The 18224-nt window shown below is 47.3% G+C and overlaps 1 protein-coding gene across 4 annotated transcripts in view; it reads left to right on the forward strand.

Moving 5' to 3' along the window:
* Positions 1–18224, forward strand: part of DENND1A (DENN domain containing 1A) — a 514969-nt gene that overhangs the window by 492466 nt on the left and 4279 nt on the right. For 2 of the 4 annotated variants that reach the window (XM_038744796.1, XM_038744798.1), the window contains exons 21-22: positions 13279–13407; positions 17612–17870. In XM_038744796.1, coding sequence (XP_038600724.1) covers positions 13279–13407; positions 17612–17870 — 388 coding nt within the window. Of the gene's footprint in view, positions 1–5931; positions 5972–13278; positions 13408–17611; positions 17871–18224 lie in introns of those variants that run through there. The other 2 variants (XM_038744797.1, XM_038744799.1) reach the window with 2 other exon arrangements.

An 18224-nucleotide genomic window follows, 5' to 3' on the forward strand; every position in this document is an offset into this window, starting at 1 on the left:
TGTTTCTCCATATTATTTAGGGCCACTCCCTGATGTTCCCCTGGGTGTTTGAGCATCTCCCATCCATTTAGTGCCACTAGAATGTAAGTTCCTTGTGGGCAGGGAGTGTGTCTTCCAACTCTGTTGCATTGCACTCCCCAAGTGCTCGGCACCCAGTAAGCAGTCAGTACCATCAAGCAATTGATTTGGCTCGTTTCGTGGCCTTAAACCACTGGACCGATGATATCATTAACATTAGGGACAGTGAGCTGGTAGGAGCACTTTTTAGAGCTGTTGAAGTGTCTGAGTTTGTTTGCCAGGCAGAGTTAATCCACCTATCGCCCTGGGAAACAAGTGGATGGCATTATCATCAAGGAAACTAGGGCAGGTTGAGACATGTCAGAGGCAGAGCCCAGAACTAGACTGCAAAGAGCAACTGGACTTTAAAAATCCCAGCTCCCTAGGTTAGACTCAGTCCTTCAGCTATTGATTATGTTCTTCCACTAAAGCCTGCCTCCGTCCTTTTGTACTCCAAGGCCCAATCTCCCCTCCCTTTTAACGGCCTCCACCCCAAGGCTCCATTGGCCCGTTGTAGACAGGGACCATGTCTGTTTATTGTTATATTGTAGTCTCCCAAACCCTTAGTACAGTGCTTTGCACTCAGTAAGCACTCAATAAATACAGATGAATGAATCGGCCAAATCCCCAAGATACCCTCCTTGAGGGTGCAAGTCCGAGGAAGAGAGATTGTGAGCTCTGCTTCAGGTGCTATTAGCCCAGCTCTTTTTGAAGCCAGATGTTATCCCCTGACCCGTTGATACATTTTGGCTAGCCTGGCCCCACTGGGCCTCACCTCCCTATCTTGGGAATCCTACTTCCAAGACTGCCGTTGGAATGCTAGTGCCACCCCGCACACATGCTCGGGATCGGCATTCTCATTCTAACCAGCAAAGAAGGCTTCTCATTTAGGCTCATAGGTAGTAGCTTCTAAATGGCCTCAGGGACTGGACCTGTCCCTCGGGCGTACTTACGCTACAATGTGGCTCCGACCGTGTGAATGGTGGCATTGTTAATCCTTGTGCAGGAACATTTCAACGAGGGAGACAAGGGGCTTGACCCCTGTATCAATTATTTTTAAATGCATATCTAATGCCTTCCCCCTGGGCCCTCAGCTCAGCTCTGTGGAGGCATACTTAATTTTCTGTCTCTGCTTTAGATGTTCAATTAAGAGATACAAGATGGACTGGAGTTCCCCCTTTCCTCCAAAGGGCAAATCAGGAGGGCACACTCTTCAAAAAGAGGCCTCTCGCAGGGTGGAAATACTGTTAAGGATTGTAGAAGTCCTGTTTAGCCCTCAAATGGATGGTTGGAGTGACATATCTCTTCCTGCTGTCTCGCCTTTTGACTGGCACCGATTTGCCTTATTTTTCAGGGAGGTCAGAGGGAGCTGACCATTCAGGGTGTTGTCTTCCGTGAAGCCAAGTACTCATTCCAAGTACTCATTCGATCCAGCAGTAAGTGTAGAGACACAATCCAATGCTTCCCCTGACAGAAGAGGGGGGCTGGTCTCTTTACAGAGTCTCCCAACTTCATCAATGATCACCTTGTTATTTATTGAGCCCCCTTATGTGCAGAACCCTGCTTCAGAGCTCCACTCCGGCTCCCCTGAGGATACACCTCCTTTCCTGTCTATTTCCCTGAGCTCCCTGCCATCCAATAGATCCATGAGAACTCTAGCATGATCATCCATGATCTCCAACCCGTCTTCCACAGCTAACTTCTTTGAAGACCAGGCCTTCTCGAGGCACAGACCCTCTGCTGAAGATTTATCTGATCAGTGTTGAGCAAGAGGCCTGTGCTAAAAACAGGTTGAAATGATTTGACACACTGTTTTCTGGGAGGCAGGAGGCGGAAGACATCTCAGAGAATGTCTGGCAGAAACTTGGGCTCCTCGGGAGGTTTTTTCCCATCCTTTCCTGCTCCTGACTTGCCTCCTAAGGGAGAAGCTGCCAAGTTCCCCAGCTGGTGGTCAGGAGTGGGAGTAGAAAGTGGAGGTGACTCAGCCCCTCACCCATACCATCTCTCAGCATTCCGCTCCTCCTCTGCTGAAGTTGTTTCTTTTCCTGTTATACCATTCCCATCTCCACCCAATGTTGGCCTGTTTTGGCTCCTCCCTCACTCTTATTCTCACCCTGTACTGCAGATGCTCTCTGTCACAGAGTGATATCAATCAATCAGTCAATCAATCAATGGTATTTGAGTGCTTACTATGTGTAGAGCACTGTACTGAGCTGTAGACTGTAACCCATTGTGGGCAGGGAATGTCTACTATATTGTACTTTCCCAAGTGCTTAGCACAAGTGCGCTGCAAAGAGTAAGTTCATTCATTCATTCAGTTGTATTTATTGAGCACTTATTGTATGCAGGGCACTGTACTAAGCACATGGGAAGTACAAGTTGGCAACAGAGACGGTCCCTACCCAGCGGGCTCACAGTCTAGAAGGGGGAGACAGACAACAAAACATATTAACTAAATAAAATAAATATGTACAAGTAAAATAAATAGAGTAATAAATATGTACAAACATATATACAGGTGCTGTGGGGAGCGGAAGGAGGTAAGGTGGGGGAATGGGGAGGGGGAGAGGAAGGAGGGGGCTCAGTCTGGGAAGGCCTCCTGGAGGAGGTGAGCTCTCAGTAGGGCTTTGAAGGGAGGAAGAGAGCTAGCTTGGTGGATGTGCAGAGGGAGGGCATTCCAGGCCAGGGGGAGGACGTGGGCCAGGGGTCGATGCGGGGACAGGTGAGAACGAGGCACAGTGAGGAGGTTAGCGGCAGTGGAGCAGAGGGTGTGGGCTGGGCTGTAGAAGGAAGGGAGGTGAGGTAGGAGGGGGCGAGGTGATGCAGAGCCTTGAAGCCAAGAGTGAGGAGTTTTTGCCTGATGCATAGGTTAATTGGTATCCACTGGAGATTTCTGAGGAGGGGAGTAACATGCCCAGAGTGTTTCTGCACAAAGACAATCTGGGCAGCAGCGTGAAGTATAGATTGAAGTGGGGAGAGACAGGAGGATGAGAGATCAGAGCGAAGGCTGATGCGATAATCCATCTGGGATAGGATGAGAGATTGAACCAGAAGAGTAGCGGTTTTGATGGAGAGGAAAGGGCAGATCTTGGGGATCTTGCGGAGGTGAGACCGGCAGGTTTTGGTGATGGATTGGATGTGAGGAGTGAACAAGAGAGCAGAGTCAAGGATGACACCAAGGTTGCAGGCTTGTGAGACGGGAAGGATGGTAGTGCTTTCAACAATGATGGGAAAGTCAGGGAGAGGGCAGGGTTTGGGAGGGAAGATAAGGAGTTCAGTCTTGAGTTTTAGATGGTGGGCAGACATCCAGATGGAGATGTCCTGAAGGCAGGAGGAGATACGAGCCTGGAAGGAGGGAGAGAGAGCAGGGGCAGAGATGTAGATTTGGGTGTCATCAGCATAGAGATGATAGTTGAAGCCGTGGGAGTGAATGAGTTCACCAAGGGAGGGAGTATAGATAGAGAACAGAAGGGGAACAAGAACTGACCCTTGAGGAACCCCTACAGCAAGGGGATGGGAGGGGGAGGAGGAGCCCGCAAAAGAGACTGAGAATGAACTGCCGGAGATATAAGAGGAGAACCAGGAGAGGGCAGAGTCTGTGAAGCCAAGGTTGGATAGTGTGTTGAGGAGAAGGGGGTGGTCCACAGTGTCGAAGGCAGCTGAGAGGTCAAGGATTAGGATAGAGTAGGAGCTGTTGGATTTGGCAAGCAGGAGGTTATTGGTGACCTTTGAGAGGGCAGTTTCCATGGAATGTAGGGGACGGAAGCCAGACTGGAGGGGGTCAAGGAGAGAGTTGGCATTGAGGAATTTGAGGCAGTGCATGTAGATGACTCGTTCAAGGAGTTTGGAAAGGAATGGTAGGAGGGAGATAGAGCAATAACTAGAAGGTGAGGTGGGGTCAAGAGAGGGTTTTTTTTTTAGGATGGGAGAGACGTGGGCATGTTTGAAGGCAGAGGGGAAGGAACCAGTGGAGAGTGAGCGGTTGAAGATGGAAGTTAAGGAGGGGAGGAGGGGCGGAGCGAGAGATTTCATAAGATGAGAGGGAATGGGGTCAGAAGTACAGGTGGCCGGAGTAGCACTTGAGAGGAGGGAGGAGATCTCATCTGAGGATACTGCTGGGAAGGATGGGAGAGTAGCGGAGAGGGTTGAGGGCCGGGGGGTTGGAGAAGGTGGGAGAGTGACTTTGGGGAACTCAGACCTGATGGATTTAATTTTATTAATGAAGTAGGAGGACAGATCATTGGGGGTGAGGGAAGGAGGAGGGGTAGGAACAGGGGGCCTGAGAAGGGAGTTAAATGTGCGGAAGAGCTGATGGGGATGATGGGCATGGGTGTCAGTAAGGGTGGAGAAATAGTTTTGTCTGGCAGAGGAGAGGGCAGAATTAAGGCAGGAAAGGATAAACTTGAAGTGAACGAGGTTGGCATGGTGTTTAGACTTTCACCAGCAGCGTTCAGCAGCTCGAGCATAAAAGTGAAGGAGGTGGAGAGTGGCAGTGATCCAGGGCTGTGGGTTAGTGGTACGAGAGCGGCGAAGGGAAAGGGGAGCAAGGGAGTCAAGCTGAGTAGAGATGGTAGAGTTGAGAGCAGTAATCTGATCATCAAGATTGGGTAGAGAGGAAAGGGAGGGTAGGTGGGGAGTGAGGCGCTCAGAAAGATGGATGGGGTCGAAAGAGCGGAGGTCTCTGTGAGGTAGTAATATATATTTACAGGGGAGGAGGTAGGTGAGAAGGTTATGATCAGAGAGAGGGATTTCAGAGTTGGTGAGGGTGGAGATAGTGCAGCGGTAGGAGGTGATGAGGTCGAGGGTGTGACCACGTTGGTGAGTGGGCAAGGTGGGGTGGAGCAAGAGGTTGGCAGCATCATGGAGAGATAGAAGGCGGGTGGCAGAGGAGTCACCAGGGATATCCATGTGGATATTGAAGTCTCCGAGGATCAGAGTGGGCATGGAAAAGGAGAGAAGGACGGAGAGGATGGGGTCAAAATCGTTAAAGAATTTGGAGGTGGGGCCGGGGGGGGGTGCGGGGGGCGGTAGATGATGGCTACAAGAATTTGGAGGGGGTGGTAGAGGTGAATAATGTGGGCTTCAAAGGAAGGGAAGGAAAGGGAAGGGGTAGGAAGTGCTCAATAAATACAATTGATTGATTGCAGTTACAGTGGTTGTGGGAAACCACTTGGGTTCCTGACTGCAATGGGAGAGATTTCTTTGGGGCCAAGGGTTCCACACCCAAGGATGGAGTGGACACTTGGGGGCAAAGATGACAGCTGCCACCCTCATAATGTTTATTTTTTTCACCAATTAAAATTGGATTTTAATTGTTTTCAGCTTAATGGCCACCACCACCTGGCAGGGAATTATCTTTCATACTGCCCACCAGGGAGAGCTTAGGTGTGTTTGAATTTCCCTTTTGGCATATCTATTAAAAAGAGATAATGAGAGATAAAAACCAACAATGAGGGCCCCTCTAGGCACTCTAGCAGAGCCCCCCTGGGGTAAACTGATGACTAAGGACAGGATTGTGACCAGGAAAGTCCTATAGGCTGGATCACTCTAGAAGCTGCATTGGACTTGCCAGGAAGCTGTTCTATATTAAACACAATTGCTCAGTAGTTTCCTGGGTATTTACTTACGTTTGATTTTCGAGGGAAGAGCTGAAATGATGATGTGTATGAGGCACACATATTCATGGCATTGTCATTTGTATTTGAAGGTGGCACTCTGCACTGCCCACATCATCGCTGTCCTTTGAGTTGTGGCTATACCTGCCACAAAAGCAATAATAATAATTGTGGTATTTGTTAAGTGCTTACAAGCAAATCGGGTTGGACACGGTCCCCGTCCCGTTTGAGGCTCACAGTCTTAATCCCCATTTTCCAGATTAGGTAACTGAGGCCCAGAGAAGTGAAGTGACTTGCACAAGGCCACACAGCAGACAAGTGGTGGAGCCAGGATAAGCTCATGACCTTTTGATTCTCAGGCCAATGCTCTATCCACTACATCATGCCACTTCACCTGGCAGCGTGGAACAGGTCTGTGCATACAGTATGTGCTCAATAAATGTTATTGATTGATTGAGTACTTGGCCACCTGGGCTCATAGCATATCCAAAGCTTTGACTCACGTCTCTGTTCAAGAAGAGTCCCTAATTCTTGGTTGTCACATGCCAAATTGCACAGGGCAAGAGAAGAGCATTATTTGAGAAACTTCAGCTTGGAGGAGAAAGGTCTCATGATGGTGTGTGATAGGACTGAAGGTGTATTCCTGACATCCAGTCCACCCTGCTGCAATCTGAAGCTCAATAATCCGAATTTAGCAGTGACCTAGAGCTACCCCAAGATTAGGCAATTTTAAAAGATGAGAGGCATTGAGTGGGCTCTGCACAAGAAGACCAGTTATCTGAATGATTTTGGTATTTCCCTCTCCTTATCCATTCCATTGGCTAACGAGGCTAACCATTGGGAAATCACTTCCTTCAACAGTCTTTCCTGAAGCATCCCAAAAAGATGTTCTTTTTTTGCTTTTTCCACATCATATCCACAGAAGTTACAGAATTGTACCAAAAGTTCTGCTTTGAGGTTGTTGTTGGTGTGTGTGTGTGTGTGTCCAAAATAACACTTCAACCCTTTTCAAATGGGCCTCAGATTGCTCCAGGGAAAATAAGCTGTAAAACTCAACAAAGAGCAACCATGAGGGACGTGAGACCTAAAAGAACTTCCAGTGATCAAATTGGAGATCATGACCACTCTTCCCCCCAAGCCCTTAACTTTCGTAGTATTTAGGGGCCAGAAGAATCGGACCCCCTGAAAGGTAGACCTGGGCTCACTGTCTGTGGAAACCCCAGGGCCCATGGTAGGTCTCTCTGAACAAAGGGGCTGATGCATCTTGCTGAACAGCCACATTCAGTAGTGACTGGCCAATTGTGACAAAAAATGGGACCATCTTTGCGCTCTCTCTCTCTCTCTCTCTCTCTCTCTCTCTCTCTCTCTCTCCCTCCCTCCCTCCCTCCCTTCCTTCCTCCCCGCCCACCCCTTGCCCCAGGAGCTGGGAATGTTTAATCCATGAGTACAGTGACAGTCAGTTTGCTTCCCAGTACCGGTGAGTATTTAGCTGTAGAAACAGTTTCCTAATCTGACTTTCTCCTCACCTGCACTGTCCACCTTCCATGTCTTTTGGAGAGGCAAGAGGTTAGAATGTATGAACAGAAGGTCACCCACCTAGTTAACAAGTCAAAACGTTTTGGCCTGGCAAAAGTCAAAATCATTTCAACAGCCTGCATGTAGCCTGGTTTTGTAAAAATGGTGTGGAGCTTCTCACCTCTAAACTATAAGTTCCTTGTGGGCAGAGAACATGTCTACCAACTCTGTTGTATTATATTCTCCCATGTGTTCACCACAGTGTTCTGCACACAGTAAATGCTCAATAAGTACCATTTGTAATGGTACTTACTATGTGCCAGGCACTGTACTAAGTACTGGGGTAGATACAAAATAATTGGGTTAGATACAGTCCCTGATCCACATGGGGCTCACAATCTTAATCCACATTTTACAGATGAAACTGAGGCACAGAGAAGTGAAGTGATTTGTCCAATGTCACTCAGCAGACTAGAATCGGAGCCAGGATTGTTGGCAGGAAATCTAATGACTGCCTTGTGGAATGAAAATGGCTTCCTACATGCTAACTGCCCTCATTACTCCAGAATTAGAGCTAAATCATCCTACCGGCTCAATAGACAGTATCCTCAGAAGATCACCTAGAGAGCTTGTGCCAAAAATGGAATAGGAGTCTTCCAACTCAGTTATTGCAAACATAAGGATTTGTTGCTGAAAAAGAATTGTCAGAATGCCTGACTAGAAAACAAGCCCCATCAACTGGCTTCACCTTCTAGCCACAACAGTAGCAGCAAAACAACCCCAGGGCCAAGAGAACCCAAGCTGAAAGGCCAAGAGGACTTGGGGAGAGCGTCTTCATCCACAGAATTGGCTGGGTACATACTGTGGACAGGGCACTGCATTCGGTCCTTGGAATCCTACACTAGATGTAGTAGATGCAGCATGGCTTAGTGGAAAGAGCAGGGGCCTGAGAGTCAAAGAACCTGGGTTCTAATTCCAGCTTCCCCACTTGTCTGCTGTGGGTAAGTCATTTCTCTGTGCCTCAGTTTCCTCATCTGTAAAATGGAGAATAAATGCTATTCCCTCTACTTATTGTGAGCCCCATGTGGGAAAGGTACTGTGTCCAACATGAATATCTTGTATATAGCCCACATTTACAACAGTGCTTGGCACATAGTAAATGCTTAACAAATATAATAATAATTATTATTAAACACAGTCCCTTCCTCGAGCTTATACTAGTACATGCTACTCTGATGCTCTTGAGATTCTATAGCTGCTCTGATCATCAGGTGGTCATGGACATTCTGCATAGAAGCAGCATGGCCAGGTGGATAAGAGCATGTTGTCTGGAAGTTGAAAGGACCTAGGTTGGCTGCTGTGTGACCTTGGGCAAGCCACTTTACTTCTCTGTGCCTGTTACCTCATCTGTAAAATGGAGATTAAGACTGAGCCCCATGTGGGATACAGACTGTGTCCAACCTGATTTTCTTGTATTCACCCCAGTGCTTAATACAGTGCCTGGCACATAGTGAGCACTTAACAAATACCATAACAAACAAGGGGCCTTCCCATGAGGGGATCTGAGAATCCAGGTCAATTAGAGTCATTGGGTGGGGAAAATTGAATGAAGAATAAGAGTAGAGAGCTTTATCTTAGGGAAGTGGGGGTTCTTGAACATTTGTCCCTGCCTCCCCAACCATCTCCCACCTCTGGGAGAGACTTGGCAGATTGACCCACTGAGGATTTGCTGAATGGAGAACTAAGATTGGAAATAAAGGCCTCAAAATTCTCAGCCTGACCCATCTTGCTTTGGGTGAGGGTGAGATAAGAGCAAGCAAAATAGATGAGCAGAGATGTCTGAGCAAAAAGTGTGACAGGGAAGTGCTTTTGAGAGGCCTCATTCTCCTGGATGCTTGAGACAAGAACCCCCTTACCAGAAATGGCTGTGAACTTAATTAGGTGGCCGGACTGGTCCGTTGTCTAGGAAGCGAACCTTTTGGTCATAAGGTTTTGCTCCAGGAACCTTGTCCCCAGCCCGGACCACCAGAGCCTTCTAAGGACCAAATACATCATGTTCCATACTGCACACCTGCTCAGCAGGAAGTATGTAATCGAAACTAGTTAAAGTAGATAATGTATATATCCGTTAAAGATTCCTCAGCTAGGAACGAAATCACCCTTTAGAAAATGATTATAGAAACCCCTTCATTAATGCCGGAGACTCACTGCTCACTGATTTTTTTTTAATCTCAAGTATATTTAAGTGTCAATTAAATTTGAAATATCTACATTTGTCAGCATTTCATTTTTGGCCAGTGTGATGTGCCGCTGATTTGTCCACGCATCCTGACACATAAAAAACTCTCGAGACGCAGATCTTCCTCATTAAAAAATAAACCCGTGCGATCATACCGCTGCACAGAGCCATGGAGCGCATCCCCAGCTTTATGGCACTGTGTTTCTGACATGATATTTAAAAAGGAACAGCCACGGCTGTCACCACTGTCATATGCTAGTGCTAACTGAAGACATGTTAAACTAAACATTAGAAAGAGATCAGCAAGTCATCTGCATGGTAACTCAGCTAAGAGATTAGGTAGGCAGGAGCCGGTGCAGTCATGTGGAGATGATGAGGGTTGGAGATGTGATGGACAGCATCCTCTTTCTCCTGTAAGACTATGACATCGCTTGCTGGGTAGCCGGGCTTGCTGTGACCTGCCTGTTCAGAGACAGCTCTTTGTGCGTGAAATCCGAGCAAGTGGTGGGTGGCAGACTGCAGGGTAGTAGCCAAGTTGGGTTAATGAGGGAAGAGGCACTTTGGGGTGATACTCCTGCCTTAAGACAATAAAAAAGGAATTGGAACTTGGATGTTTCCAGTGGTTTAAGCCTTGACATTTAGCAAATACCTAGTGGTGTGTTTTGGGGAGGAATCAGGAGCAGCTTGAATTTCAGTAAGTTAATTTTGAAATCACGCATTGATGGAAAGAGTGTTGGAGAAAGACCAGCCCCTCTTCCTGGGATGCTTCAGATTTGGGGATGGTCCCCTTGTGACAAAACAACCGAGTGTCATTGTACCCAAATCCAGTGTGGTTCTTAATTGGCCTTGCAGTTCTCCTCCTTTGAACTAGGTCACAATGCTTTGCTTTCCTGTTACTCGGGACTTGACTGAATAGAGGAGTTAAGGCATGGATTTAGCAAACCAGCCAAGACAACAGGACCTTAGCTGAGTGTGGATATGGGTTGCAGTGCCTGACGACAGACAACATCCTCAGAGGAATTCTCCAATGGCCATCTTGGAAGTGCCTGGTTCAGGCTCAGGGATATCGATGGGATGTGGGCTTTTACCTTGGTCATTGCTTTAGTTAGGCATAACCTCAGACCCGTCTAAGTGGAGCAGATTAGAAGTCTAGGATATTCCACATCATTTATTTAGTGAAATAAACCTTCTTTCCCTGGAAGCAGAAAAGCACCGCCAAGTGTTTGTTCTCCTGCAGTGTTAATTGAAACAATCACAAGTTTATGAAGTTAAGGCTCAGTTAAGTTCTTAAGGCTCATTGCTTTTATGTGAATCCAAATTTTCCTGGCAAATTAGTTAAGTTTAGCGAATGAGCCAAGCTGCTATCTGTATGATCCAGCCAAAGCAGGCAGAGAAATGAGAGCTGGGAGATTATCAGGTCAGCTCAGTGACCCAGAGTGGATTGGAAATCTGTGCAGGCCCCCATTCTTCATTCACTTTGCTACAGTAAAGATGACCATTTCTCTTACCTGCTTTCCCAAGCTAGCCTCATGTCGTCAGATAATTTTAGAGAGAGCCACAGGGAGCAGGGTATTGAACCAAGTCCTCACCCAGCAAGCTCCCTGCCATCAGGGAACAGAGATGAATTGGTGCCCAGCGGCAGTGGCAGTGCTATGCAGTTGCTGCCTTCTGAGGTCAGGGTCCAGCTTCAAAGCAGTTTTAAGAAAAATAGGACCTTGTGGGAGCCTGCAACTTCGGTATCACCTTGGACACCGCTCTGCCATTTACATCCTGCATTCTGAATAAAAAGCAGCTTGACCTAATGGAAAGAGCATGAGCCTGGAAGTCAGACGACCTGGGTTCTAATCCTGCCACTGCCATATGTTTGCTGTATGACCTTGGGCAAGTCTCTCAACTTCTCTGTGCCTCAATTACCTTATCTGTAAAATGGAGATTAAGACTTTGAACCCCTTGTGGCCTGGGACTATGTCCAACCTAATTATCTTATATTGATTCCAGGGCTTAGTATAGTGCCTGGCCCATGAGAAGAGTCTATCAAATACCATAAAATAAAACAAAAAGTTCTGCTGGCCTTCTCCAAAGTTTTGTCCCTCTATACCTTCCTTGCTAGCATCTCCCCTCTTCCCATTGTATCCTACATACAGCTGCTCTGATTATCTTTTTCAACCCCCTTTTAGCATACAGCACTCCCCACTGCAAAAAAAACCTCTCATTTCTTCTCTCGTGAAACTAAACTCCTAAACATTGACTTAAAGGTTCCCACCTACCTATCAGCTGTCTCCCACCTACCTATCCGCTGTCATCTCCTGCTGCTCCTAGCTCACACTTTTCATTCCTCCCAAACTCACCTGCTATGGTACTGTGACTCTGACACATTGTTTGTGCCCTTCCCACTATTTTAATTTCTCATGTGTTGTGCTGGAAACCTGTGGATGGACCACCGGACCACCTCTAGCTTGGGGTTCATTTGGGAATATTTATAGATTCTAAAGAGAGGTAGAATTCAGCTTGTGGAGTCAGAAAAATGTTCAGGAATTGACTGTGTACAGCAGATACTTTGTGTTGGGGCATCTCTGACTGACCTGCCAAGCTCTTCCTCTGAGTTTGACCTAGAGAGACTCCTTCTAGTCCACAGCAGAGGTGCAGTCAGAGTGGGCTGTGAGTGCCCCCCACACTGGGTCCCCCACCCACTAGGGAAAGGGATAATAATGATGGTATTTGTTAAGCACTTACTATGTGCCAGGCAATGTACTAAGCACTCGGGTGGATACAAACAAATCAAGTTGGAAACGGTCCTGTCTCGTGTGGAGCTCACAGTTTCAATCCCCATACAGATGAAGTAACTGAGGCACAGAGAAGTGAAATGACCTACCCAAGGCCACACAGTAGACAAGTGGTGGGCCGGGATTAGAAACCATGACCTTCTGACTCCCGGACCCGTGCTCTATCCACTACACCATGCTGCTTATCAAGGGATGAGGGGTAGCAGGACTCACCATTGCCTTCTATCCCTCATGTATTAATGAGGAAGTCTTCAAGAAAGCAGAGAGTAAAGAATCAGTCCCCACCTTGTTAAAATCCTGTTCCTAGTCAGGAAGTAGAATCCCAGAGTCACTGTACCTTTCCATGGATCCTGTCTCTTCCATCCTGTGATCTCCTGCTAAATCATAACACTTGGATTGACTTACTCTATTGAGTCTGGCTTGGCTACAGGACAGGGTCTAATTCATTGACTCCAGGTGTGTACTTTATAGGTGACGGATCCTTGTTTGTGTTTATAAGCAGCGTGCTTGTTGGTAGATGTATTTTTTATAATAATCAATATTTAATTCCCATATGTCACAGATGAAAAAAGACTCCATGAAGAGACTTCTGAGAGGGACCTTGAAAGGGCCATCAGCACTGGCCAAAAAAGGTCCCTTTCCTTGTTCAGTTTACTGTTGCAGTGGGTCTCTTATACAGAAACAGCCTTTAGTAAAGCACTCATTGACCTTCTCACTAAGGTTCATTTGACATGACTGATCCCCCTTCCAGGTACGTCTGCTACACATTTGGCCCAGAAGGAGATCTGACCACTGCGAAGTTCCCAGAGCCCTGAGCCCAGGCTCCTGAGTTACCGTGGCTGCTTCACCTGGATATTATAGTTGCTCATCCTTGTAGGGAAGTGACAGATAATAGAACATCCCACAATACAACCTGCTGACGAATTCTGCCTTGCTTTGGTTTTCCTCTCAGGCAACTGGGGTGATAGAGAACCTGCTGTTTACTTTTCCTCCCTGCCGGGAGCTTTGACCTTGACCCTCCTCTCCCCCTATAACTTCATTTTCTGTTTTCTCTCCTTCTTTCTCTCAGCCTGGTAAAGCCCTTGCGACACTATACAGTCTTCCTCTCTGAAGACTCCTCCGACGATGAATATCAGCAGGAAGAGGAACCTGTGTCTGGCTTCTCTGAAAACTTTTTCTTCTCTGCTCCCTTTGAATGGTCTATGCTTCTTCAGTCTCGTTCATATAAGTCTCAGGCTAGGCTTGCTGCACCATTCATTCATTCATTTAATCATATTTATTGAGCGCTTACTGTGTGCAGAGCACTGTACTAAGCGCTTGGGAAGTACAAGTTGGCACCAGCACTGGCTGATTAGTTTGGAAAGCGTAGAGCATGTGACGATTCCACTGAGTGCACCAGGGCTCTGCAGCCTTAGCTATTCTGTTGCTTGTGATGATGTCTGCCTGGATGTGCTAGTGGCTTGCCAAGATGGCTCCCGTAGGAACTAAGGGTCTTTGGGCTGAATGTGCATGAGAATGTATCCCCAGTTCCCCCTGATCCTCACACCTTTGGCTTTTCCCTCCTCTCCCTGTGCCTCCAGTTGAATCCCCACCTCTCCCCCAGCCAGCAGTCTCCCTTTCTTCTCCCTTTCTGGCCCAAGGCCGAGTTCTGCCAGTAGCCATGCTGTGGCCCTTCCCTTTTGGCCCATCCTTTCCCAGCATGTTTTGTGCTGTGTTGTGCCCTGCCAGACCTGCATTCCATTGGCTGCCCTCCTTTGGGCCATGTGGTTGCTTGAGGTGGGAGTTGTTGTTATAGCATGTGTGTAGCTTCTCGGTGCAAGGTTTCAAAGAACAGTCTTGGCAATTTATCATCCCTAGTGGTTTTCCCCTCCTTCCGGTAGGCATCCTTTATGATGGGCTTATGATTATCAGCAGGGTCTTGCAGAAAGCCAGGGCCAAGGCCTCTGGACACGTTATAGTTGTGGGACTTGTTATACATTTACTATGTGTCAAGCACATAGTTCTTGAGTAGATAAAAAATAATCAGATTGGGATTATCCCTGTCCCTCCTGGGGCTCACAGTCAAAAGGTGAGGGAGAACAGATACTGAATCCCCATTTTACAGATGGGGAACTGAGGCACAGATAAATTATTTGCCCAGGGTCACACAGCCGGTAAGTGGCAGAACTGGATTTAGATCCAGATCATCTGACTCCTAGGCGTGCCCTCTTTCTATTAAGCCACATGGCTTAATGTGGAGGCTTTGGATGGGTTACAGGGCATTGCCTGCTTCACTGCCTAAATCTGGTGTGCTCATTCCCAGTGAGAGAGGATGCATGGTGGAAATCTCGGGAAGAGCTGAAAGTGAACATTGGTTTGGCAAATATCACCTGGCCATGGGAGTATCCAGGAAATGTGGGGAAGGGGATGGACTGGCAGTGTGGCCTAATGGAAAGTAGTTGGAGTTAGAAGATCTGTGTTCCAATCCCAGCTCTGTCACTGGCTTACTATGGGACTTTGGACAAGTCATTTAATCTCCCTGTGCATCAGTTTCTTCATCTATAAAATATCTTTAGAATAATAAAAACACTATACCAATACAATATTATTCTACCAATACCAATATGCCGTTAAAGCCCCATTCCGTGGATCCCCCGCCTTCTGTGTCATCTATGCACTTGGATCTGTGCTCCTTGGGCATTTGATATTCACCCCATCCTCAACCCCACAGCACTTAAGTACATATCTATAAATTATATAAATTATGTATTTATATTAATGCCTATTTCCCTCTCTAGACCCTAAGCTTACTGTAGGCAGGGAACATGTATGTCTACCAACTCTGTTGTATTGTACTCTCCCAAGCACTGAGTATAGTGATCTACACACAGTAAGCTCTCAGTAAATACCATTGATCATGATGAATACAAGGTGAGAAGCAGCATGGCAGAGTGGATAGAGCATGGTCCTGGGAGTCAGAAGGTGATGGGTTTTAATCTCAGCTCTGCAACTTGTCTGTTATGTGACCTTGGGCAAGTCATTTTAATTCTCTGTTCCTCAGTTACCTCATCTGTAAAATGGGGATTGAGACTGTGAGCCCCATGTGGGACAGGGACTGTGCCCAACCTGATAAGTTGTATATAATTAGTATAGTGCCTGCTATATAATAATTGCTTAACAAATACCATGATTATCATTATTATTATTAAGATATTGTTACATACCCAGGAAATAAAATTGTATTTAAGAGTCCCTGGGGAATTGAGGGGAAAATTTTCTGGAGAAGAGTGCCCTTTGTTGGGTGGAAAAGTTAATGGTCTAGAGGTTCTAGAGCTTGAGTCTTCAAAGGCAGTTGCCCTACGGTTCCTCCTAGATGGAAGAGATGTGGCTAGCAGTTTTAGAGTTTAAGTAAATTCAGAAATACAGCCAGGACAAAATTTAAACCCCAGAATGGCAGAATTGGAGATCTCTGGACACCATGTGTGCTACCTGGTCCCATCTAGGGAAACCAGTCTTCAGATAAGGAGGAATTGGGGAGCTGGAGCGGGAAATTGAGGAAGGACAAAGGAAGGAATCATAGCTGACCCAATGTGATCTCTCAGGTGTATATTTTCCAACAGCTGGAGCCTACCATTCACCCCCAGGTGATACCAACCATGAATTTAAAACTTCTTCTAACCCATTCTGTTCATGGAAGCCCTTGCCCAGTTTTTCCTAGTGTAGCAAGCCAGTGGATACCTGTCTGGCTTCTTCTCCCCCAGGATAGAGTACGAGGGAAGCTTCCTATTCCCAAGACCCTTCCCCTCATTTCTCCCGACACTGCATCTCTATTTGGAAATAACAGTGAGACAGGCCACCCACCAGCCATTGGCCACAAGCACTGTGGCCATCATTTATGTGTTCTTGGTCTTAAAGAAAAAGATCCATCTCTTCCTGCTTTGGTGAATGGGCTGAGGTGGGTTTCACTTATGAATGAGTATGATGCTTGGGGTAGGTCGGGGGTGGGATTCCACCACACTATGTTTCCTCCATTTTTCTTTTCCCCTTCACAGATCTTTTCCCTTTAATCTAAAACCTTGTTAAATGCCACCGGGAAACTGGCTGCCAATCAAACGCCAATCACCTTGGAACGGCACATCAGGTCCTATTGTTAATTGAAGAGACATTATGCCTTTCTAATCTCACGCGCATGCAAATCAGGTTATGTTCCGGGTATGTTTTTGTGAGGGAGTATGCGGAAACTGTGTTTCAGGAAAGCAGGTGGGCTGGGCTGTAACTCCGGCCTAGGTCTCCCCATACCGTGCTGCATGTTCTCAGGACGGAGCAGCGGAAACCCTTACTTCACGCTATTGACAGAAAATCCTGCCCTTTGCTTGTCTCTTAGAACCAGGAATTTTTACCTCTCTGGACATCAGCTGCACACTACCCAGCTACCAGGCTGGGAGTTGGGGAGGACCAGTGGGAGAATGCCCACCACTAGAGGCAGGAGGAAGCAAGTTAATGCAGTGTGAAACGACAGATCTCATCTGAACCCAGGGCCATGAAACCTCTCTTCCTCAAAACCTGGCTATGTTGAACCTCCACCACATCCCTTGTGGGTTATGTTTCCTCATTCCATAGTGAAGCACTTCCTACTTCCTTACAGAATTCTCCTTTCCCCTCCACCAATCTTCCCAGACTGCTCTTCTCCAAGCTCCTTCCCCCAAATCCCTCTTTTAACAGCCAACACCAGTAGGTAATCAATAGTAATCATAATTATGGTATTTATTAAGTGTTTACCATGTGCAAACACTATACTAAGTACTAGAGTAGATACAAGATAATCAGGTAGGAAACAAGCCCCTGTCCTACATGGGGCTCACAAAGTGGGAGGGAAAACAGGTATTGAATCCCCATTTTAAAGATGAGGAAACTGAGTCAGAGAGAAGTGACCTGTCCAAGGCATGTGGCAGAGCAGGGATTAGACCCCTGGTTTTGTGACTCCTTTGCCTGTGCTCTTTCCACATGACCATGCTGCTTCTATGAAGGTGTCTGTTCCTCCACGATGCTGGTGAGCGTGCATGAGTTGTGTGGGGCCTGAACCCAGAAGGCGACTGTTTGCTGAAGGGTTGTAGTCACAGCAGGAGGGAGGGAAGGAAAAAAATACTGATCTCATGTCCCTCCCCCTGGAATGTGTAATAGCGAGCAGAGAGCTTCCAGGGGGCATGGGGCTTTGTGCTGTGTCAGGCGGCAAGTTTAGTGTGCGAGGATGAAGCTGGTAACAGAGGGCAGAGGGACCATCCAGAATGTTTATCTCAAAGGTGTCTTGGAAAGTGGGGAAGACCCAGAGTTCATCTGGGACTTTTTTTGTTCACACTTGAGTGCATGGCTAATGTAGAGCAAGTGCCCCCTGCCCTAAGTGGCATATCTGCATATGTCTTTAGGCCTCAGCCCTACCGGACCCTGAAAGAGTCTGACAGTGCAGACGGAGTCGAGGTGGGGAGTCCGGAGAAGGGAGCCAAGGATCCTCCACCTTTCCACCGGGACCCACCAAGCAAGATCACAGACATCAACCTCCTGGAGGGCATTTTCAGCAATTTGGAGGTGGAGGTGTCACCTCAGCCACTCAGCCAAGCCAAAAGCCTAGAAGACCTGAGGGCTCCCAAAGAGCAGGGTGACCAGTCCGGCACATTTGGCTACCAGGTACGTTTGTCTTTCACCTGTGGGACTGAGTTGTGGAAGTGGTGATTAATGAAGATGGTGATGATGGTATTTGTTAAGCGCCTACTATGTGTCAAGCACAGTTCTAAGCATTGGGTGGTTACAGGCTAACCAGGTTGGACACAGTCTCTGTCCCATCTGGGATGCACAGTCTTAATCCTCATTTTCCAGATGAGGTAACTGAGGCACAGAGAAGTTAAGTGACTTGCCCAAGGGCACACAGCAGACAGGTGGCAAAGCCAGGATTAGAACCCAGGTCCTTCTGACTCCCAAACCCGTGCTCTGTCCTCTAGGCCTCACTACTTCCTGAAGCCAGCGACAGAGGGACCCAATTCC

Source organism: Tachyglossus aculeatus, chromosome 4 (genome assembly GCF_015852505.1).
Source record: "Tachyglossus aculeatus isolate mTacAcu1 chromosome 4, mTacAcu1.pri, whole genome shotgun sequence".
NCBI lineage: Eukaryota > Metazoa > Chordata > Mammalia > Monotremata > Tachyglossidae > Tachyglossus > Tachyglossus aculeatus.